The sequence below is a fragment of the Caretta caretta genome, chromosome 27 (genome assembly GCF_965140235.1).
Source record: "Caretta caretta isolate rCarCar2 chromosome 27, rCarCar1.hap1, whole genome shotgun sequence".
Taxonomy (NCBI): Eukaryota; Metazoa; Chordata; order Testudines; family Cheloniidae; genus Caretta; species Caretta caretta.
This window is the reverse complement of record NC_134232.1, coordinates 3,586,437-3,608,786: the sequence shown is the minus strand read 5'-3', so window position 1 is coordinate 3,608,786 and position 22,350 is coordinate 3,586,437. Positions and strand designations below refer to the sequence as shown.

Genomic DNA, 22,350 nt, shown 5'->3' with positions numbered 1-22,350 from the left:
CTAACAGAATGTTAGGAACCATTAGGAAAGGGATAGAAAATAAGACAGAAAATCATATTGCCTCTATATCCATGGTACACCCACATCTTAATTACTGCATGCAGATGTGGTCGCCCCATCTCAAAAAAGATATGTTAGAATTGGAAAAGGTTCGGAGAAGGGCAACAAAAAGATTAGGGGGAGGAATGGCTTCTGTATCAGGAGAGATTAAAAAGACTGGGACCTTGCAGCTTGGAAAATCAGTGACGAAGAGGGGATATGATAGAGGGCTATAAAATCTTGACTGGTGCGGAGAAAGGGAATGAGGAAGTGTTATTTACTCCTTCACATCACACAAGAACTTGGGGTCACCCAATGAAGTTAATAAACATCAAGTTTAAAACAGATAAAAGGAAGTATTTCTTCACAGAACGCACAGTCAATCTGTGGAACTCGTTACCATGGGATGTTGTGAAGGCCAAAACTATAACAGGGTTCAAAAAAGAACTAGATAAGTTCATGGAGGACAGGTTCATCAATGGCTATTAGACAGGATGGTCAGGGATGCAACCCCATGTTCTGAGTGTCCCTAGTCTCTGTTTGCCAGAAGCTGGGAGTGGACAACAGGGGATGGATCACTCTATGGTTGTCTGTTCTGTTCATTCCCTCTGGGGCACCAGGCACTGTCGGCAGACAGGATACTAGGCTAGATGGACCATTGGTCTGACCCAGTGTGGCCATTCTTATGTTCCTCCCTCCAACCCTGCTGCCTCTCTCCTGCCTTTAGTAACTCAACCCCCTTTGTAAATGTCATTTACACTGATGCCACCTTGCAACGCTGCATCTGGTTGCCCTTCATTTCCTTACTCACAGGGAGCTGCTGCCCCTCAAGTGCCCTCTCAGGATCTGGCTACTTTACAGGGAACAACAGGGCCCCATCTCCCCCAACCTCACCCTCTGAGGTGTTGGAGACAGGGCCTCGCCCGTCCCAGACCTGTCTATCGGCTGGTTTTGAGAAGTTCCCGTGAAACCAGGAAGCTGGTTCCTAAATTGATTCAGACCAAGGCCATGCCCACAATGTAGGGCTCTCTGTCCCACTCTACTGGTAGTGGTGCCACCTGGCAGTCACTAAACCATCACAGGCTTGGCTAGCAGAGCAGGGCTTTAGCTCAGGCAACAGGTTGCACTTTAAAGTCCTGAGGTCCCAGGTTCAATCCCCCCATTGGTGGCCCAGCTGTCAGTGTGGCGGTACACCACCAGCTCCTTCCAGGGCAGTGTGAATCTTTCTCCTGCCACCTCATTGTTATTTTTGACACACTCTGGAGTATTATGTCACCTGTCAAGGTAATTGTCTGTTTTGACGGTCTGTCCTGTTTGTGAGTCGTTCGTCTGTGGTGGTTGGCTGCAGGCTGGGTTCCATTCGACAGGAGGCGGGCAGTGCAGCCTGCTGGGCTGGTGCCAGAGACCCTGGCACACCTTTCTCCAGGCATGTCTGAGCGGGTGCGTTGCTCGTGCAGGACATGCCACTGAATAGCAGACAGCTTGTTCTGGCTGGAGAGCACAATGCTGGCAGTAGGCCAGGCCAGACAGGGCTCAGCCCAGGGACATGCTGGCTCCCAGCTGTGAGACAAGGTGGTTTCTTGAGACTGTATCTCTCTGGGCCCCATTGAATGTGGAAAGTTGGGTGTCCTGGAGGGCAACCAAGCACACAGGGACCATGTGCACTGGTGACCAGCTGGCTGCATGTGCCCAGTTGCTGTGACTAGATGTACAAGTCAAGCATGCAAATGCACATGCAATTCTATGGAGAGCTGGCCCAGGCTGTCAAGGTTCCCCCCTCCCCACTCTGAACTCTGGGGTACAGATGTGGGAACCTTCATGAAAGACCCCCTAAGCTTATATTCTACCAGCATAGGTTAAAACTTTCCCAAGGCACAAATTCCTTTCCTTGTCCTTGGACAGTATGGCTGCCACCACCAAGTGATTTACACAAAAATTTAGGGAAGGGTCACTTGGAATCCCTATCCCCCCAAAATATCCCCCCAAGCCCCTTCACCCCCTTTCCTGGGGAGGCTTGAGAATAATCTACCAACCAATTGCCTTAACAATGTGAGCCCAGACCAGACCCCAGGGCAGGCTCTACCTTTTTGCCGCCCCAAGCGGAAAAGCAAAGAAGAAAAAATAAAAAAGCTGCTGCCAAAGTGCCGCTGAAGAAGGAAAATAAAAAAGTCCGAGCACCGCCCCAAGAACGGCCGGAGGGTCGCCCCTTCCAGGTGGCCGCCCCAGGCTCCTGCTTCCTTAGCTGGGGCCTAGAGCCGGCCCTGCCAGACCCTTTGTCTTCAGGACGCTGAAATCAGTCAGGTTCTTAAAAGAAGAACTTTATTATAAAGAAAAAAGTAAAAGAATCACACCTGCAAAATCAGGATGGAAGGTCACTTTACAGGGTAATAAAAAGATTTAAAACACAGAGGATTCCCCTCTGGGCTCAGCTTCACAGTTACAAAAACAGGAATAGAACTACCTTTGCAGCATAGGAAAATTCACAAGCCAAAACAAAAGATAACCTAATGCATTTCCTTGCCCTACTTACAATTTCTGTGGTTCTAGGTGGATTATTCCAGGTATATTTTCAGAAAATGATGTACCTGCTTGGCTTCTCCCTCTGTCTGGAGAGGGAACAACAAAAGAGAACAGCAAACAAATCCTTCCCCCCGAGATTTGAAAGTATCTTCTTTCCTCATGGTCCTTCTGGTCAGGTGCCAACTAGGTTATTTGAGCTTCTTAACCCCTTACAGGTAAGGCGATTCAGTACAGCTGCCAAGGAGGGATTTTATGCTACTGCATACATAAAGGTTGCTACCCTTCCCTCTATATTCATGACACAGGCACTGGAGAAACCTAGAGCTAGAGAAATGGCACAGCGCTCCTGCCGATCAGGTGACCTTTCCACAGCGGGCAACCTAAGGCTGAGGTGACCTGCGGAGATGTAGGGAAGGGATGTGGTGGGCTCAGGAGAAGGAGCAGGCTCAGGGCATGCAGTGGAGATCCCATGGCAGCTAGAGGAGGGAGGGGCTTTCAGGATAGACAAGGTGTGGGAGGTAAAAGCCTCATTTGTTTTGCCACCTTGTGACCTCCAGATTGTCCCAGTCGAGATGATAACTTACCAGTCCTGGGAGCCCTTCCTCCAGATGGGCCATCACAAGGGACAGTGGGCTGGGGGTTATTTGGGTTCCTCACGACGGGCTCTCTGGAAGTAGCTGAGCCATGCTAAGCTCTGTGTTCTTCTCCTTAAAGAAACCCAGCTCTCACACTCTGAGTCTGCCGGGTGGGAGCCAGGGGCTTATCACAGAGTTTAGTCACCATTGTGCCCCATCCTTTGATCCATCGCGGAGGGCCTGGATGGATTAACTTCCCAGCTGAGGCCACCTCTTTGCTCCTCACCACCTGCCCCCAGCTGGGGGTGGTGGGGATGTGATCATCCCAAACCCTCTCTCTGATGGCCATTCCCCCGCACTCCACCCCCACCGCCCCCCACAGTCTCTGGGAGCGGAGCTGGCTGCCAGGTGCAGGAGGAAAGGCTCCTTCCCCTTCCTAGGGCCCCTCTCTCAGGGTGATCTCGGTCAGCAGCCCAGTTTCTACAGGTGGCTGGGCTGTTTGGAGAGGCCCCGATGAACCGTGGGATGGGGCAGGGTCTGCAGTGACCCTGCTCCTCTCCTTTGGCTGGGCCTTTTACTCCCTGAGGGTTTCCTGCTGTGGTGGCCAGCAGGTCCCTGCCACGCTGGAGTGGGGGCAGCTCCGGGAGCCTCAGAGAAGTTCCCAGGACAGGATGATATGGGCAGCCTGGCCTCAGCCGTCCTGCATGGGCCATGCAGCCTGGCCGGCCCTTACCCTGGGCTGCCCCACGTGCCTCATCTACAGTCCCCCAGCCCTCAACCTACTGCTGGGACCCCCTTTGTGCCTGGTGCAGCCGCACAGCACCCCATGGCAGGGAGCGGCCTGGCGCAGCACGGACCCACAGGCCAGCCCTGGGTATGTTTCAGAACACGGGCCAGCTGCTATAAAGCCACGGCTCACCATGAAGGCGGAGCCACCCCTTGGGCTGGCAGAACAGGGGTGTAACTGGCCCAGGAGAGGGGAATTCCTCCCTGAGCCCCTAGGGACAGTTCAATAGGAGGGTTCCTGGTTGTCCTTGTCCCTCATGCCCATCCCCTCTTGAGTCTTAGGCCTGGGCTCAGCTCTGCTGCCAGTGTCTGGGTTGGCACAGCCCCATAGCACCCTGGCAAGGATCCCATGTCCCCTCCCTGCAGACAGCTCTCCCCATATGGCCCCTTGGGCCTAAAGGGCTGGGCCAGCCCCCTCTCCACTGGGGACCCACCCACCAACTGGCCTCCGAGCTCCTGCCTCCTCAAGGGCCAGTCAGCCCTGGCCTCTGCTCAGACCGCTCTCCCCAGCCCCATCCTACTGTCCCTGAGGCCCCGCTGCCTCCCCTAGCACTATGGGTCGCTACGCCTGCTCCCTTAGGACTCTCCCAGCAGCACCGCGCCATCCTCATGGCGATCAGGGGAGGTCCCGGATGACTGGAAAAAGGCTGATGTAGTGCCCAGCTTTAAAAAAGGGAAGAAGGAGGATCCTGGGAACTACAGGCCAGTCAGCCTCACTTCAGTCCCTGGAAAAATCATGGAGCAGGTCCTCAAGGAATCAATTCTGAAGCACTTAGAAGAGAGGAAAGTGATCAGGAACAGTCAGCATGGATTCACCAAGGGCAAGTCATGCCTGACTAACCTAATTGCCTTCTATGATGAGACAACTGGCTCAGTGGATGAGGGAAAAGCAGTGGACGTGTTATTCCTTGACTTTAGCAAAGCTTTTGACACGGTCTCCCACAGTATTCTTGCCAGCAAGTTAAAGAAGTATGGGCTGGATGAATGGACTATAAGGTGGATAGAAAGCTGGCTAGATTGTCGGGCTCAACGGGTAGTGATCAATGGTTCCATGTCTAGTTGGCAGCCAGTATCAAGTGGAGTGCCCCAAGGGTCGGTCCTGTGGCTGGTTTTGTTCAATATCTTCATTAATGATCTGGAGGATGGTGTGGATTGCACCCTCAGCAAGTTTGCCGATGACACTAAACTGGGAGGAGTGGTAGATACGCTGGAGGGGAGGGATAGGATACAGAGGGACCTAGACAAATTGGAGGATTGGGCCAAAAGAAATCTGAGAGGTTCAACAAGGACAAGTGCAGAGTCCTGCACTTAGGACGGAAGAATCCCATGCACCGCTACAGACTAGGGACCGAATGGCTAGGCAGCAGTTCTGCTGAAAAGGACCTAGGGGTTACAGTGGACGAGAAGCTGGATATGAGTCAACAGTGTGCCCTTGTTGCCAAGAAGACCAATGGCATTTTGGGATGTATATGTAGGGGCATTGCCAGCAGATCGAGGGACGTGATCATTCCCCTCTATTCGACATTGGTGAGGCCTCATCTGGAGTACTGTGTCTAGTTTTGGGCCCCACACTACAAGAAGGATGTGGAAAAATTGGAAAACGTCCAGAGGACGGCAACAAAAAGGATTAGGGGACTGGAACACATGACTTATGAGGAGAGGCTGAGGGAACTGGGATTGTTTAGTCTGCAGAAGAGAAGAATGAGGGGGGATTTGATAGCTGCTTTCAACTACCTGAAAGGGGGTTCCAAAAAGGATGGATCTAGACTGTTCTCAGTGGTAGCAGATGACAGAAAGAGGAGTAATGGTCTCAAGTTGCAGTGGGGCAGGTTTAGGTTGGATATTAGGAAAAACTTTTTCACTAAGAGGGTGGTGAAACACTGGAATGCGTTACCTAGGGAGGTGGTAGAATCTCCTTCCTTAGAAGTTTTTAAGGTCAGGCTTGACAAAGCCCTGGCTGGGATGATTTAGTTGGGGATTGTGCCTGCTTTGAGCAGGGGGTTGGACTAGATGACCTCCTGAGGTCCCTTCCAAGCCTGATATTCTATGATTCTATGATCCTCACTGGGCTGCTCTGCCTCCTGTTCTGCCCCCAGCCCCCAAGGGCTGCTCCTCCTGGCCACTGCTCTGCTGGGCTCGGCCAGCTGCAGCCTCCACCCTGCCCTCTCTCTCCTGTCTCCTTCTGCTCACTCTGGGTCACAGCCTGCTGTGACGAAGCAGGGAGGTTTCTGTTGTGTTCAACGGTTTGCATGTAGGGAGCATGGGACTCAGTTTCCCTGGGTGTTACTGGTTTAACAAGGTGGTGGGAGAGGGAGTTTGTTGTTACAGAGGGCCAAGCGAACGGCCTGGAGAATGTGTACCCCAGCAACTGGTGACCTGGTGACCGGGAGGCCCAGCTCAGGAGTCGTAGCCAGTTCTGGCCAGTGGGAGGACAATTGGCTGTGAAGAGAGGACCCTGGTGACCTGACCAGCTGGTTCCAGCCAGAGGGGAAACAAAGGATGGATGAGAGGAGAGGAGGCTCAGGGAGGCCTGTTTACATAGGACAGAAAACAAAGGACAGAGGCTGGACTTGGGGGACAGTGATATCGGATGCCCAGCTGGAAGCAGGGGGTCTTTGGGCTGGGAGGGGAGAGCAAGCAGAGCCCATCTGGAGGCTGTAGAAACCTAGATGTCCTGTGCTGAGGGAAGCTAGGCCTGAGGCCCTGAGAGTTTCCTGTGCTGTGTTCAGATGCTCAATAAACCCTCCTGTTTAATGCTGGCTGAGAGTCACTCCGGTCTAGAGAACAGGGTTGCATTATTCCCTCTGGGCATGGAGGCCCCAAGGGTCCAGAGCGAGTGGACTCCCTGGGGGGCCCATGGCAGAGACAGGCGTGCTAAGGCTCAGTAAGGTGTGGTTCCAGGAGGCAGAAGGGCCTATGGCTTGACCCACAAGAGAGAGTGGACCCCTGAGAAGGGCTGTCACACCAAAGGGGGTTCCTCCCAGAGACCATACAGAGCCGGGAGAGAGCACGAGTCCTGTGAGTCCGTGACACCTGCCCCTCTGTTGGCCAGACGCTGCCCTGTGCCTTCCTGCTCATCTCAATGTGATCCAGAGGGCAGGCAGCTGGCTCGTTCCCTCATACCCTGGAGATACCAGTGGTGCGTGTGTAACCCACTGGTGAGCGGTACGTCAGCTCCCCCTCAGGCCTATCCACAGCTGTCACGGCGCCCAGCTCCAGGCACTCACGGCTAGCTTGGGAGGGCGCCAGTTCAATCCCCGGTGTGTGGGCCAAGAGCATGGCTGTCACATAAGGATGGTGCAGGCCAAGGTGGCACTCAGACATAGCTGACAACCAGGCACCAGCCCTGCCCATCCTGGGAGACCCAGGCCCAGGATACCAGGACTGTCCACTTCCCCAGGAACCTCGAGGTCCCTTCCATGGCAGCAGAGGAAGGGAGAGGACGCATCAGATGGCAGCCCGTCGCTGCCGGAGCTAGTCCAGTTAATGAGGGGGGACAAAGGACAGAGCGGTCGGTCAGGGCCCAACGCACCAGCTTCGCTGGGCTGGGGGGACACCTGCTGCAGCAGGGATCCCTGGAGCCAGGCAGGGACGCGGGTGCAGGCGAAGAGGAGAGCTCCCAGGAGGCACAGAGCCAGGCTCACAGCTTGCCCTGGGTGTAGTCGTAATACTCTGCGGAGAGAGAGGGGAGGTGGTGACAGTGCAGCGAGGGGGCAGCCCGTGGCCCTGCCCTGCCCTCCTGGATGTCAGAGGGATGCAAGGCCAGAGGGACCCCAACGCCGGGCCCAGAGCCACCCAGCGAGGGCTGGGAGGGATTCGGCCTGGCCACGTGGACCGTGGGAGCAGAACCCAAGGGGAGCCGGCAGGGACGCCAGCAGGAAGGGTTGTGCTGCAGGGTTGTGCTGCAGGCTGGAGCTAATCTGCATTTACCGACCCCGCTCCTGGCCCTTGGGGCTGTTGCTTTTCGGATCCCTGACCCAGGGCTTGGCCCTTCAGCAGGGAAGGCGAGCGCTGTGTACATGGGCTGGCCCAATGGCGCGGGACCTGGGAGGGTTAAGGCCTGTGCTAGCAGCCGGGGTGATGCCGAGGCTGAAGGGGGAGATGGGCTGGGCCCCTCCAATCCCCATCAGGCTGGCGGGAGTCGTGAGGGGAAGGGGTGTGTCTGCAGCTGGAGGGGAGAGATGGCCACCTCTGCAGGTAGGAGCTATGCCAAGGGCAGGCTTGGGTGGGGAAGGGCGTCCTTACCAGTGGCCGGTGGGACGTCAGCTCCCACTGTCCCCGTGGCGCTGGGCGGCGGGGGCGGAGGGACCACTTTGCTGTGGAAACAAAGCGAGGGCAGGGAGTCAGCAGCGAAGGGGGCAGGAGGGAGCTCCCCATCCCCTGAAACAAGCCAAACCACCGCGGCCTGCAGCGGCTAGTGGAGGGAACAGTTCGGGAGTCCTGGAGGCAGAGAGCCGGGGCAGAGAAGACCCTCGGGCTCACACAGTAGGAAGGCCCTGTATCTAAAATCCCGCTCCTAAATCTCTCCCCCCACCCACGGCATAGCCCATCTCCCAGTGATGCTTCACCTGTCACCCCGGATGCTAGTTAGCACCCAGGGGCCCAGCTAGGCAAGGAGCCCTGTTGTGCCCGGAGCTGTGCGCGTGCCCACACACACACAGACACTGTTGTGTCAGGGTGCTGCCCACACACACACACAGAGTTGTGCCAGGTGCTCCACACACACACACACACACATGCACACACACAGAGTAAGAGCCACTCCCCGCCCCAAAGAGCTCACAGTGTGAACAGAGAAGGCGACGGGCAGGAGAGGGGAACGTTCCATCCCTGCGTTACCCAGGCACAGAGATGAAGTGACTACCCCAGCATTACCCCGGGAGTCTGTGTCAGGGCCAGGGATCGAACCTGGATCTCCTGAGTCCTAGCCCAGTGCCTAGCCACAAGGACATAAATGTCGAAGGTGCGGGTCTGGTTAATTACATCTTATAAAATTAGCTGCCCCCTGAGGCCCCAGGTCCCACTGTCCGGGTTCCCTGGCTGCTCTTCGTCACCCCTTGTGGCAAGGGCTGGGTGAAAACTGCTCAAGTAAACAGGAAGCCTGAAAATTGGGTTTCTGCCCCAATGAATGTGTTCATGGCACTCCCTGGGAAACTTCACATTTTTGTAAAAAACCGGAATGTCCCCAAACCAAACATTTCTCTTTGTCTGTCCCGCTGCAGTGGCTCATGGGAGCTGCAGTTCAGTTTCCACATGCCCCCATTCCCTTCTATGGGCCGGGCTACATCTCCCGCAATGTGCGGGGGGCCTCATGCACCCCTCTCTCCAGACAGGCCCCCTGCTAGTGCCCAGGCTGGGATTTTAATATGTACCTTGGAATGGCCCCTCCACCCCAGTCCTGTCTCCCACCTGCACCCCTCCCTGCCTCCACGGAAGGGACTGGCCCGGGGTCTGAGTGGGAGGAGGTGGAGGACCTGGTGAGTGCGGTCCATGGGATTCTAACCCGGTCAGAGGGGATGTAGTTAATTAAATGGGAGAATTTACTGGAATTCTTGAATTCCCTGCAGCTGGCTCCACCCATCTCCCACTTTGATGCAGCTAGGACCAGGACGTTTCCCACCTTCCCTGCTTGTTTGATAAACCCATCACCCCCCTTCTCTGCCCATGCACCAGCATCTCCTCCCTCTGCTGGCCTAGGCCCACCTCCCCAGCACTCAGCATCTGACTCCCTACGCCTCCTGTGGCTGGCTCCCCAGTGACAGAGCATTCTCATTACTCACTCCTCCCGAATCCTGCCTGCTGGGGCTGGGTGTGGGTCCAGGCCGACATGGCGTATGCTAGGGGGCTCCAGTGCCCATGCTGGAGGCTGTGCCAGGGGCTGCCATGGGGGGCTGGGAGTGGTGCTGGGGTATGGTGCGTAATGGTGGTGAAATACCACATCTGCTTCTTCATCTTCAGTGTGCAGAGGGACCAGGTTCACCTGCAGGGAAGGAATAAAAGGCTCCGTGGGGTGTCTCCTTACCCTTGGCCATGACCGCTACCCCTGGAGCTTTACCTGACCCTCGGTAACTGTGTTTAGAGAATTGTTTCCTAAGCCCACCAAGACACCCCCATGCTCACAGGCTCTGCAGCTCACAGCTGGGCTTGCCGGCTGCTCTTACAGCTTACGGCTGGTGACCCTGATCATAGAATCATAGGATCATAGAAGATTAGGGTTGAAAGAGACCTCAGTAAGTCATCAGGTCCAACCCACTGCTCAAAGCAGGACCAACCCCAACTAAATCATCCCAGCCAGGGCTTTGTCAAGCCAGGCCTTAAAAACTTCTAAGGAAGGAGATTCCACCACCTCCCTAGGTAACCCCAGTGCTTTACCACCCTCCCAGTGAAATAGTGTTTCCTAATATCCAGCCTAGACCTCCCCCACTGCAACTTGAGACCATTGCTCCTTGTTCTGTCATCTGCCACCACTGAGAACAGCTGAGCTGCATCCTCTCTGGAACCCTCTAGCTCAGTGGTTTGAACATTGGCCTGCTAAATCCAGGGTTGTGAGTTCAATCCTTGAGGGGGCCATTTAGGGATCGGGGCAAAAATTGGGGATTGGTCCTGCTTTGAGCAGGGGGTTGGACTAGATGACCTCCTGAAGTCCCTTCCAACCCTGATATTCTATGATTCTGGTAGTTGAAGGCTGCTATTAAATCCCCCCTCACTCTTCTCTTCTGAAGACTAGGGGCATGGCTACACTTGCAGATTATAGCTCTGTGAGTTAAACCAGCCCTCAGAGAGCGCTGTTGTGTGTTCACACTGACAGGAAAAAGCGCACTGGCATGGCCACAATTGCAGCACTTTCAGCGGCATTGGGAGTGGTGCATTATGGGCAGCTATCCCACAGAGGACCTCTTCCCATTCTGGCGCTGTGGCTTGTGGGAAGGGGGCAGGGAGCGCAGGGCATTCTGGGTCCTGTCCCAACGCCCCGTGATGCATCCCAGCAAACCCTGTGCTTCCATTCACATTTGGTGCCATCTTTCAATGTTTTTTGTACTGCGCGTGCTGTCTTCCTTTTCGGTCTGTGGGAATGGAGCCCAAAGTGCTGAGGAGTATGCTGATGGGTGTCACCAGCATGTCACGTCTGGCAGTCGAGTTACTCCTTAAGCTACAAACTGACAGTGAGGAGTCCAATGATGATGTCGACTCGCATAACGCATGTGACACGAGATTGCTTGTGGCATTCACAGACATGCTCACCGCAGCGGAATGCCGCTTTTGGGCTCGGGAAACAAGCACTGAATGGTGGGATCACATTGTCATGCAAGTCTGGGATGATGAGCAGTGGCTGCAGAACTTTCGGATCAGAAAAGTCACTTTCATGGGACTGTGTGATGAGCTCGGCCCCACCCTGTGGTGCAAGGACACGAGATTGAGAGCTGCCCTGCTGGTGGAGAAGCGGGTGGCTATTGCAATCTGGAAGTTGGCAACTCCGGACAGCTACCGATGGGTTGCTAACCAGTTCTGAGTGTGAAACGCGACCGCTGGAATCATGTTGATGCAAGTTTGCAGGGCCATTAATCACATCCTGCTCAGAAGAACCGTGACTCTATGTAACGTGCATGACATTGTGGCTGGCTTTCCACAAATGGGTTTCCCTAACTGCAGAGGGGTGATAGATGGGACGCATATTCCAATTCTGGCACCAGCCCACCTAGCCTCCGAGTACATTAATCGGAAGGGATATTTCTCTATGGTTCTCCAGGTGCTTGTGCATCACCGTGGGCATTTCACTGACATTAATGCAGGCTGGCCTAGAAAGGTGCATGACACACACATCTTTCGGAACACTGGCCTGTTCTTCCCAGACCAGATTACCATGGGGGAAGTTGAAATGCCCATTGTGATCCTTGGAGACCTCACTTACCTTTTAATGCTGTGGCTTATGAAACCCTATACAGGGAGCCTTGACAGCAGCAAGGAGCGATTCAACAACAGGCTGAGTCTGCAGAATTGGGTGCACAATGACTGTGGAGTGTGCTTTTGGCCATTTAAAGGGCTGCTGGCACTGTCTGTATGGGAAGCTAGACCTGGCCGATGACAACATCCCCACGGTTATATCCGCGTGCTGTACCCTCCATAGCACTTGTTAAGGGAAGGGTGAAAGATTCACTCGGGCATGGACCTTGGAGTTTTAACACCTGGAGGCTGAATTTGAGCAGCCAGAGAGCAGGGTTATTAGAGGGGCCCAGCGCAGGGCTGCAAGGATTAGGGATGCCTTGAGGGAGCAATTTGAGGCTGAAAGCCACCAGTAATGTCTGGTGCCCTGCACGGGAGTGAAGTGCAGTGGTTTCAATGTTAGTAGGAATCTGTGTTTGCTACACTGACTTGCGGTGCCTGTTGCTTTCCTGGGCTAAGGTATCTTTTACTTTATGCAATAATAAAGAATGTTTTCAAAGCCAAAATATCCATTTATTGAAAAGAAAAAATTCATTTATTGAAAAGAAACACAACTGCTTGGGAAACAGGAAGGGCAAGGGGGTGGGGTGGGGAATGGTTCAATCACAGATTTGCGTATGTCCTGTTCTCATACTCAGCCTTCCTGTCTGGAGTGCTGTGCAATGAGGGCTGGCTCTACTGCATGGTGATGGGGGCTGAGCGCGGTGGGTCGAGGTCGTAGTTTGCAGGGCTGGGTGGTGAAGCTCCAGGTGTTGGAAGCAGCTGGTGGCGATAAGAACCCAGATGTTGGGGAAAGTGGGTTGGAGGTGATATGGGGGCACAAGGGAAAGAGTTTTGGGACAAGGGCTGTGTGCGGGGGTACGGTAGTGCTTCGCCTGCATTGCTACGAGCGCCTGGATCGAGTCCGCTTGGCGCTCCATGATGCTTAGCAGGTGCTCTGTGCTTTGGTGCTGGCGATCCGCATTCTGCCGGCGGACCCTCCTTTCACTCTCCTGCCACTCCTGTGCTTTTTGATTTTCATTAAGGGATTGCTGCATTACTTCATGCAGCATGTCCTCTTTTCTTCTACGTGGCCGCTTCCTAATTCTTTGGAGTCTTTCAGCTGTTGATAACAAGGATGGCTGAGATCTCAAGGTTGCATCTGTAAAGCCAAAATGCAACACTTAACAGATGCAGCATTGTTCACACCAGACAGAGCAATGATTCAGCCATACTTAAACTAGACAAGCACAGTCTACACAATAGCAGAAATTGCCCATCCCAAAGCGAGCACACATAACCCACGGGAGCCCCAAAATGGTGGCATGGACATGTTAGCCTGACTGGGACAAGGAGTACAGTAGCGCTCCCAAGGAACCTGCGCAAGTGGATTGCCCAGCTTCTGCCTGAGACCTTTGAAGAGATCACTGAGGCCGATTACTGAGCACATCAACGCCCTATTCTGCATCTAGGCATGCATGCAGCCCTAACCCTCCTTGCCCCAAGAGCCCACACTGAACAACTTCCTTCCCAAAATAAAAGCCACTTACCGGGCATGTCCTCTGGTGTTTGTCCTTCCTCAAGCACCGGCCGCTGCGACTGGCTACCTTCCTCCTGGCTTGAGAACAGCTCCTGACTGCATGCACCTAGGGATGCTGGGCTGTTCCCCTCCTCCTCAGCACCCTCGCTCCCGCTTTCCTCCTCCTCCTGCCTTGTTGAACTGGGCTCTGAAATGTCCATGGTGGTACTCAGAGTGGAGGTGGAGTCGCCCCCAAGTATTGCATCCAGCTCTTTGTAGAAACGGCAGGTCGCGGGGGCAGCACCGGAGTGGCAGTTTGCCTTGCAGGCTTTGCGGTAGGCATTCTGAGGGCAGGGCAGTAGAGTTCAAAGTGATGACCAGAGTGGCCAGAACAGGCATTGTGGGACACTTCTGGAGGCTGATCAGAGCTCACTAACAGACCAGGGTGTCCACACTGGTGTTACGGCACTCCAGCCGGGGAGCATCAAGCGTTATGCTTCTCGTTGAGGTGGATTATTACCAGGAGCGCTCCAGACGCAGAGTCCAGGTGCTCTACGTGCCTTGCCAGTATGCACGCATCATGAGTTAGGGCGCCCGGGGCTGCTTTAATGCACTCTAACTCCCAAGTGTAGCCATGCCCTTAGATTATTCCAGGGAAAGAATTTTAAAATCTTATTTACATTCCGCTGCTAGGACAGGGGCTTACTCACCTTCTGCACCTAGGTCAGTGGCTCAGGCAGTGAACTCAGGTCAAGTTCTAGTCAATATTTCTGTGACGCTGACAGATTAGGGGCCAGCTCTTGCCAAAGCCCCAGGCCTCACTGAACGCTTACAAATGCATGGCTGGAAGCCATGCCAATTCCCTTGTGTATTAGTATAGATCAAAGTGGTTGTTAAATGTAGAAGAGTGTTTAAACTTCACGAAAACTAATGGGATGTTACATGCATGGTTTTTACTACTCTTTAGCCTGTTATAATGTAGCAAACATTCACATTGTGTTACCCCGTAAGTAAATAACCCACTAAACGAGAAAGAAGCCTTGTGGCATGCAAATGACAAACTTTAACAGGAAAGTGCTAATTTCAAAGCAAGCGGTCATTGCGTGTGTGATGATTGGAGGTCAAAGACTCTAAATGCATTCCTCAGTCTCCGTCCTCAAAGGAAAAGCCCAAATGGGTAGTGACCCCGGCAGCCTGCTTTCTGTGAGAAGAAGCTATAAGTGTGGATTCACAGGGAATCCTTCATCTCTGGACTGTTTGGATCCTAACAGGGCAGAATAACTGAACGAGAAGACGGAAATCCCCAGAGTTATTCTGTGTAGCCCTGAGAGACTTTTGGGAAACTAGCAGACTACTACATCTCTGCCACCATTTGGAATTACAGACTGTGACTTACCTGTACATATATTGTACCTGCTTTAACCTCTCAATAACTCTCATTCCTTTCTCTTAGCTAATAAACCTTTAGTTACTTTACTATAGAATTGGCCACAGGCATTGTCTTTGGTGTAAGATCTAGGGTACCAATTGATCTGAGGTAAGTGACTGGGCTCTCGGGACTGGAAGCAACCTGAACGTGGTGTGATGTTTGGTATAAGTGACCATTTATCCCAAAGCCCAGTTTGTCGGGGTGGCAAGATAGAGTGGAGAATCCAAGGGGACTATCTGTGACTCCATGGTCAGAATGGGATAGTGATCTAGGAGTACACATTTGTTACTGGCTTGGTGAAATCTAATTAGAAACCACACCACCAGCTGGGGGCGTCTGCGCTTGTTTGTGACAGTCTGCCCTGAGGCAGGAACTCACGGTGGTGGGCTACTCCAGACAGCGTGACAGTCTCGTCCTCGTCAGGCAGACACACATACCTGGGCAGCAGCGGGAGCTGGGTTGAATCCAAAGGATGTCAGTGCGGCCATCGTCATGTTGTTCATGATCACCTGATGCATTTGGGCATTTTGTATCATCATGAACTCTATCAGATCTGCCAGGGGGAAAGAACAACCCCTCACTATAGAGCTGGGTGAGAATGAGCGAGCAAAGCCATTCAGCTCAGAGTAACAGTCAGTTCGACTGACTAATGCCAAGCTATTTGCTGGCTGTTGTGCACGGAGCTCCGAGAAGATCGATAAGAGGCTGTTAATCGTATCTTAGGGGACACGGCCATAGCTTTGCTGTGTCAGGAATTCCTGTAGCTGGTTTCAAGAATTGGAGCAGTCTGACCTGATGTCAGCTGTGACCTCATAAGAGCATGAAGCAAGATGCTTGGAAACAGTTAACCCGGCTGTGTGATGCTTCCTGGGGATGACCAGGGTTGGGAGGCACCTCGCTACCACCTGCTCCTAGCGTGAGGCTCGTCTGTGCCTCCCAGGGGTCAGCTCCCCACCTCCACCAGCAATGGGCAACACAAGCCCTTTTCTCTCAGCCTGCCCACTCTGCTGGTTAGCAACAGGCACGCGCCCAGCCCCAAGCATCCCCCTGGAGTGTCCAGCCCCCGTTTCACTGGCCACTTGCAAAATTCCCAGGTCCGCTGTTCCCAAAGGACCAGCACCCCGGATTACCAGAGACACCACGGGACCACCGCTCCGCTCAGGTCACAGCACTGATTCATGGTGGAACCAAGTGTAAGCTTACTGAACAGAGATTCAAGTAATAGTAAGTGGGTAGAAGCAGTGATGAGCTGCCAAAATCTTAACAACCGGTTCCCTCCTCACCCCACGAGGGGATCGTGGCCCCCCCCCCGGGACCCCTGCCCTATCCACCCCCCTCCGCTGTCTCTTGACTGCCCCCAGAACCGGGCAGGAGGGTCTCGTGGGCCATCGTAGTGGGTGTTCACCCCGCCCCGCCCCTAAGAGCCAGAGGGACCTGCCGGGGGGCAAGGTGGGAAGTCCCAGCGGTGCTTACCTGAGGCAGCTCCTGGGAAGTATCCGGCAGGTCCCTCTGGCTCCTAGGGGTAGGGTAGCAAAGTTAGGGGGGTAGCAGGGGGAGCAGCTGCTCCCCGCACTGATCACATCAAAAATGGCACCTTAGGAGCCAACTCCATGGGTGCTCCGGGGCTGGAGCACTGAAGGGGAAAATTTTGTGGGTGCAGAGCACCCACTGGCAGCTCCCCGCCCCGCGCCTGGCCCCAGCTCACCTCCACTCCGTCTCCTCCCCTGAACGCCCTCCCCGCCCTCCCCCCAGCTTCCTGCGAATCAGCTGTTCACGCGGGAAGCCTGGGAGGGCTGAGAAGCAATCAGCGGCTTCCTGCTCAGGCCCAGGGAGGCGGAGGTGAGCTGGGGTGGTGAGCGGTTCCCCTGCGTGCCCTCGCCCCCCAGGTTACCTGCTGCGGCGCAAGCGGCTCTCCTTGTGTCCCCCCGCCCCAACTCACCTCCACTCTGCCTCCGCTTCTCCGTGCAAAGCTGCCGCTTGATTCTCAGCCCTCCCAGGCTTCCGACACGAACAGCTGATTCGCAGGAAGCCGGGGGGAGGGCGGAGAAGCAGAGCGGGGCAGAGCGTAACTCAGGGGCAGAGGCGAGCTGGGGACGGGGACGAGGACAGGGACGGGAAGGGGAGCTGCTGGTGGGTGCTCTGCACCCACCAAATTTTCCCTGTGGGTACTCCAGCCCCGGAGCACCCATGGGGTCAGTGCCTAAGGCACCATTTTTGGCTGGTTGTTAAATTTAGAAGCCTTTTTAGAACCGGTTCTAAAAGGGTTTCTAAATTTAACAACTGGTTCCAGCGAACTAGTGCGAACTGGCTCCAGCTCACCCCCGGGTAGAAGTTTTGGAAACAACTGGTTCCAACTTTTAAAAAAAGTCATACCATGCCTTCTAGAGCTTAGACTTACCTAGCAAGCCATTCCCCTGTCTCATACAGATTAGCTCAACCAGACTCTTCCTCCTAGAGGTTAACAGACAGGCTGGCCCTGGCCCTCCATTCTGAAGACATGCATGCTGGCTGCTTGTCCGCTAGGTAGGTACTGGGTGTCTCTCTTCATTCTCCAGAGATACCAGACTAAGGGCTTGTCTACACTTGAAATGCTACAGCGGCACAGCTCCGCCTCTAATGGTCTGGTGTAGACACTACCTGCAGCGATGGGAGGAGTTCTCCTGTTGGCGTAGGGGAGCCACCGCCCCAAGAGATGGCCACTAGGGCCTTGTCTACACTACACAGTTTCGTTGACGCAAGTTACGCCGACAATCAAAAAATGGTGTAATGACATCGCTTGTGCATGTTCGTACGGGGCTCCTTCTGTCGGTGGAGCATGTCCACAGTTGGTGCTCTAGCATCGACAGAGAGAGCAGTGCACTGTGGGTAGCTATCCCACGGTGCTACTCGCCACCTACTCGCTGGGAAGACGCGAGGTGAGCTGTCCTCGCCGAGCAAACAGGAAGTGGAATTTCCAGAATTCTCGGACCTTTAAAGGGGGAGGGGTGAATGCCTGCTACCTGGGTGCAGGGCAGTGGAGTTTGAACTGCTGACCAGAGCGGTCAGGATGGGCATTGTGGGACACCTCCTGGAGACCATGTACAGTGACATAGCCAAGCACGGTGTCTACACGCTAACACACTGTGCTGAAAAAAGCTCTATGCTTCTCATCAAGGTGGTTTTATTTTGTCGGCAAAGCAGGAGAGTTCTGTCGGAAGGACCAGTGCAGTGTGTACACCTCCACTGTTTTGTCGATGAAACCTGACTTTTGTCAATAAAACTGTGTAGTGTAGACAAGGCCTAGGTCAAGAGAAGAATTCTTCCATCAACCTAGAACTGCCTACACTGGGGGGTTAGGTTGGCTTACCTACACCACTCAGGGGTGTGGAGTTTTCACACCCCTGAGTGACAGAGTTAAGACGACTTAATTGTCTAGCGTAGACCAGGCCAAATTCTTTGATCTTAGTCATAAACAGGACAACCCCCTGCTGTGTGTTCCTTTCTGCAGATCTCTCCTTGACTAGACAATCTTGATTAGCTCATGGCACCGTATGCGGATCGACTTACATTGTAAGACACTCAATGATCAGCCAGGGAGAGAGAGAAGCCGCTCCTACCCCCTGCCTGAACCGAATCTGTTTATCACCTTCAAGTGACCTGTCTGAACTTACACATCTTCAGAGCATAGTTTTCAGTGTGGTGACATAACTCCTTAAATATCACCCATACCTACATCTCCCAGTGACTAGGATGACCAGTGCTTTACTGGCTGTTGGTAGAGACTTCCGTGCCATGCTTTGCCGCACTGAGGTGTAGGCATTAGACCCAAGGGATCCCTGTAAACCTCTAGGCACCCTCTATGCCTGCTACAAGTTGGCACCAAGTGGGCTCTGGGTCACGAGTACCTGCTTTAAAAGGAAAAGGAGTACTTGTGGCACCTTAGAGACTAACCAATTTATTTGAGCATGAGCTTTCGTGAGCCACAGCTCACTTCATCAGATGAAGTGAGCTGTAGCTCACGAAAGCTCATGCTCAAATTGGTTAGTCTCTAAGGTGCCACAAGTACTCCTTTTCTTTTTGCGAATACAGACTAACACGGCTGTTCCTCTGAAACCTGCTTTAAAAGGGATGATGTGCCCTGTTTGGTTTCTTTCGAATTGATAAAAATATCCATTTAAACCATTGTTCTGGTTGGTTTTTAGCATGAGAATTTCAGCCGCAGTATTGTTAGTGTTGCTGAACTTGCAGGGAAGGTTTTATGTTTCACAGTCTCCTACCTTCTCGGACGTGTCCTGGCCTTACGGGCTGAGTGAAAGGAGACAGGATCCCAGGGATCTGCTGAAATACTGTCATTGGCTGTTGGGGAATCTAGAAAACAATGCAGAGAGCAACTAATCTGAGAGGGCTGTGGGGGGCGATTGGGGGGAGGAAGGACTGGGAGCGGGGGGGAATTGGGGAGAGGCAGCTGTGGGGGTGAAGGGGCCACACCCCACCCCTCTGGAGGGTGAGCCACATGTGGGGTGCAGAGCCAGCCTGCTGCAGCCCGCCAGCACAGGCATATCTGGGAGGTCTCAGCACGGGGCAGCCCTCGATGATCCTCTGCCCTCACGGGCGAGGGCTCCGGACAGGGCCTCGCACCCGGCAGAGCCAGGAGCAGTCGGGGGGGAATCTCACAAGGAGGCCTAGTCCCAGCCCAAACCGCCACCCCAACCCTCCTCATCCCACCTCACCCCAACCTCCCTCGCCCCAATCCCACCCAACTCCCAGCTTCCCCTCACCCCAACCCCCCCTCATCCCACCTCACCCCAACCTCCCCTCACCCCATCCGCCCTCACCCCAATCCCACCCAACTCCCATCCTCCCCTCACCCCAAACCCCCCTCATCCCACCTCACCCCAACCTCCCCTTGCCCCATCCGCCCTCACCCCAATCCCACCCAACTCCCAGCCTCACCTCACCCCAAACCCCCATCATCCCACCTCACCCCAACCTCCCCTCACCCCATCCCCCCCTTGCCCCAATCCCACCCAACTCCCAGCCTCCCCTCACCCCAACCCCCCCTCATCCAAAACTCCCTCGCCCCAATCCCACCCAACTCCCAGCCTCATCTCACCCCAACCCCCATCATCCCACCTCACCCCAACCTCCCCTCACCCCATCCCCCCCTCGCCCCAATCCCACCCAACTCCCAGCCTCATCTCACCCCAACCCCCATCATCCCACCTCACCCCAACCTCCCCTCACCCCATCCCCCCCTCGCCCCAATCCCACCCAACTCCCAGCCTCATCTCACCCCAACCCCCATCATCCCACCTCACCCCAACCTCCCCTCACCCCATCCCCCCCTCGCCCCAATCCCACCCAACTCCCAGCCTCACCTCACCCCAACCCCCCATCATCCCACCTCACCCCAACCTCCCCTCACCCCAAACTCCCTCGCCCCAATCCCACCCAACTCCCAGCCTCATCTCACCCCAACCCCCATCATCCCACCTCACCCCAACCTCCCCTCACCCCATCCCCCCCTCGCCCCATCCCACACAACTCCCAGCCTCACCTCACCCCAACCCCCCTCATTCCACCCCAACCCCACCCAACTTCCAGCCTCACCTCACCCCAACCCCCCTCACCCCAACTCCACCCAACTTCCAGCCTCACCTCACCCCAACCTCCCCTCACCCCACCTCACCCCAACCTCCCCTACCCCAATCCCACACAACTTCCAGCCTCATCTCGCCCCAACCCCCCTCATCCCACCTCAGCCCCTCCCCTCACCCCAACCTCCCCTCACCCCAATCCCACCCAACTCTCAGCCTCACCTCACCCCAACCCCCCTCATCCCACCTCACCCCAACCCCACCCAACTTCCAGCCTCACCTCACCCCACCTCACCCCAACCTCCCCTCACCCCAATCCCACCCAACTCTCAGCCTCACCTCACCCCAACCCCCCTCATCCCACCTCACCCCAACCCCACCCAACTTCCAGCCTCACCTCACCCCAACCCCCCTCACCCCAACTCCACCCAACTTCCAGCCTCACCTCACCCCAACCTCCCCTCACCCCACCTCACCCCAACCTCCCCTCACCCCAATCCCACACAACTTCCAGCCTCACCTCACCCCAACCCCACTCATCCCACCTCACCCCCCCCAACTCCCAGCCTCATCCCCCCTCTCCCCAATCCCAACCACCCCTCACCCCAACCCCACATTCCTACCTGGGGTTACCACCTGGCTGGTATTTGACTGGCCTGGCTGGTTTTTATGGATTTGCAGTTGACAGAAAAATAATTTAATCTGCTGGGGTTTTTTCACGTGGGTCTGAAGAGTTGCGTCATTGTCACACCGCACTGGGCTAGCTAAAGCTCAAAGTGTCTGTGGCTGGCGAGAGATGCTGCAGCGTTCCCATGCCACGGTTTAAGCAATAACAGGTCAAAAGTACTGAAGATACAGCCACTGTCTGCCCACCACCACACAAGTGCACCGCAGGTGTGCGAGAGAGGGTTTGAGTCACAAGAGTGAGGAGACCTGCGCGGTCACCCACCTTCTCTATGTATGTTCTCTCACTAGACACTATAAAGTGGCTTGGGGAGGGGGGGTTGCAGAGTTGCTTTGTGGGGGTGGGCGCCAGTGTTTGTACATTTCAAAGGTGGTACTCTACTCCCACCCTCACCTCACTCCAGCGCCTCCCACTCCTGACCTGGGCTCCCCCAGCCTGCTCACTCCCATCCCAACTCGCCAACCCCCGCACCTCATCCCAGTCCCTCCCCTGATTACCCTGTCTCACCCTAGTCTCCTCCCCAGCCCTGGCCCCATCAGAGAGCCCAGGACACTAGGTCTCCTGGGGGCGGACACTGTCACCAGCAGTCCTGGCAGAGGGGTGGAGGAACAGCCAGAAACGCAGTGCCCTGACCATCTCTCACCGTGGCAAAGGGAAGCCCAGCCTGAGAAATCAAGACCTGGCTGCCCCATAGCTGCCGCGTCCCTGGGGCCAGGCAGTGCCAGCCATGCATGAGCAACTCAGCAAGACCTTAATCTGCGGCTCGGTCTCCAGGATTTACCTACCGGCTGTTGGATGATCTGTACTCGTGGTGGAGTCTCCCCCCAGGCCTCAGCTGCCCCCAAATACATGGTGAAGATGCAGCCCCCGTCTGGAAGGAGCTTGCCAGTGAGGGCTGGATGGGAGCAGCCCTCCAGGGAGCAGGAAAACAGTAGCTGGCCAGTACAGCTCGTTGCTATAGATGCCGTGTGCAAACAAACCCGCTCCAGAGGCTGAGAAGGCGTCTCAGCAGGGCTCTCCCAGTGCATTGTGTCCCCAGAAACATAGGCCCTGGCTCTGGAGAACCCCTGCACTGAAATGAAGCAGGCACACTCAAGGGGCTGAGTTAAGGGTGCAGCCTTCACTCTGGCATTCCTAGCCTTAGAGGGCACAAGCATGTAGCCCCATCATCCTGCTAGGGCTGGAGGGTGATCCTGATATGAGGAAACACTCACCACCATGAGGCAGGGGTTCACATTCTGGCTCCGGGTCACATCCCTGCGCCTGCAAGGTTAGCCACGCACCAGCAATGGTGCGGTCAC

At 55.0% G+C, this 22,350-nt stretch overlaps 1 protein-coding gene across 3 annotated transcripts; it reads right to left on the bottom strand.

Annotated features, from left to right (window-relative positions):
* Positions 1-2,341: 2,341 nt before the first annotated feature.
* PRR29 (proline rich 29) lies at positions 2,342-22,036 on the bottom strand. 3 transcript variants are annotated; one of them, XM_048829822.2, is made up of 7 exons: positions 21,835-21,963; positions 20,988-21,163; positions 19,045-19,135; positions 16,262-16,304; positions 15,226-15,341; positions 13,391-13,567; positions 12,353-13,002 (listed from the first exon to the last, which is right to left on the bottom strand). In XM_048829822.2, the coding sequence occupies exons 3-7, from the start codon at positions 19,118-19,120 to the stop codon at positions 12,461-12,463; spliced, it is 954 nt and encodes a 317-aa protein (XP_048685779.1). In that variant the 5' UTR covers positions 19,121-19,135; positions 20,988-21,163; positions 21,835-21,963; the 3' UTR covers positions 12,353-12,460. The 3 variants fall into 3 exon arrangements, with proteins under 3 accessions (XP_048685780.1, XP_048685779.1, XP_048685778.1); XM_048829823.2 differs by lacking the exons at positions 12,353-13,002; positions 13,391-13,567; positions 16,262-16,304; positions 20,988-21,163 and adding exons at positions 2,342-7,592; positions 8,166-8,236; positions 9,701-9,900 and having other exon boundaries at positions 21,835-22,030; XM_048829821.2 differs by lacking the exon at positions 20,988-21,163 and having other exon boundaries at positions 21,835-22,036.
* Positions 22,037-22,350: the final 314 nt, after the last annotated feature.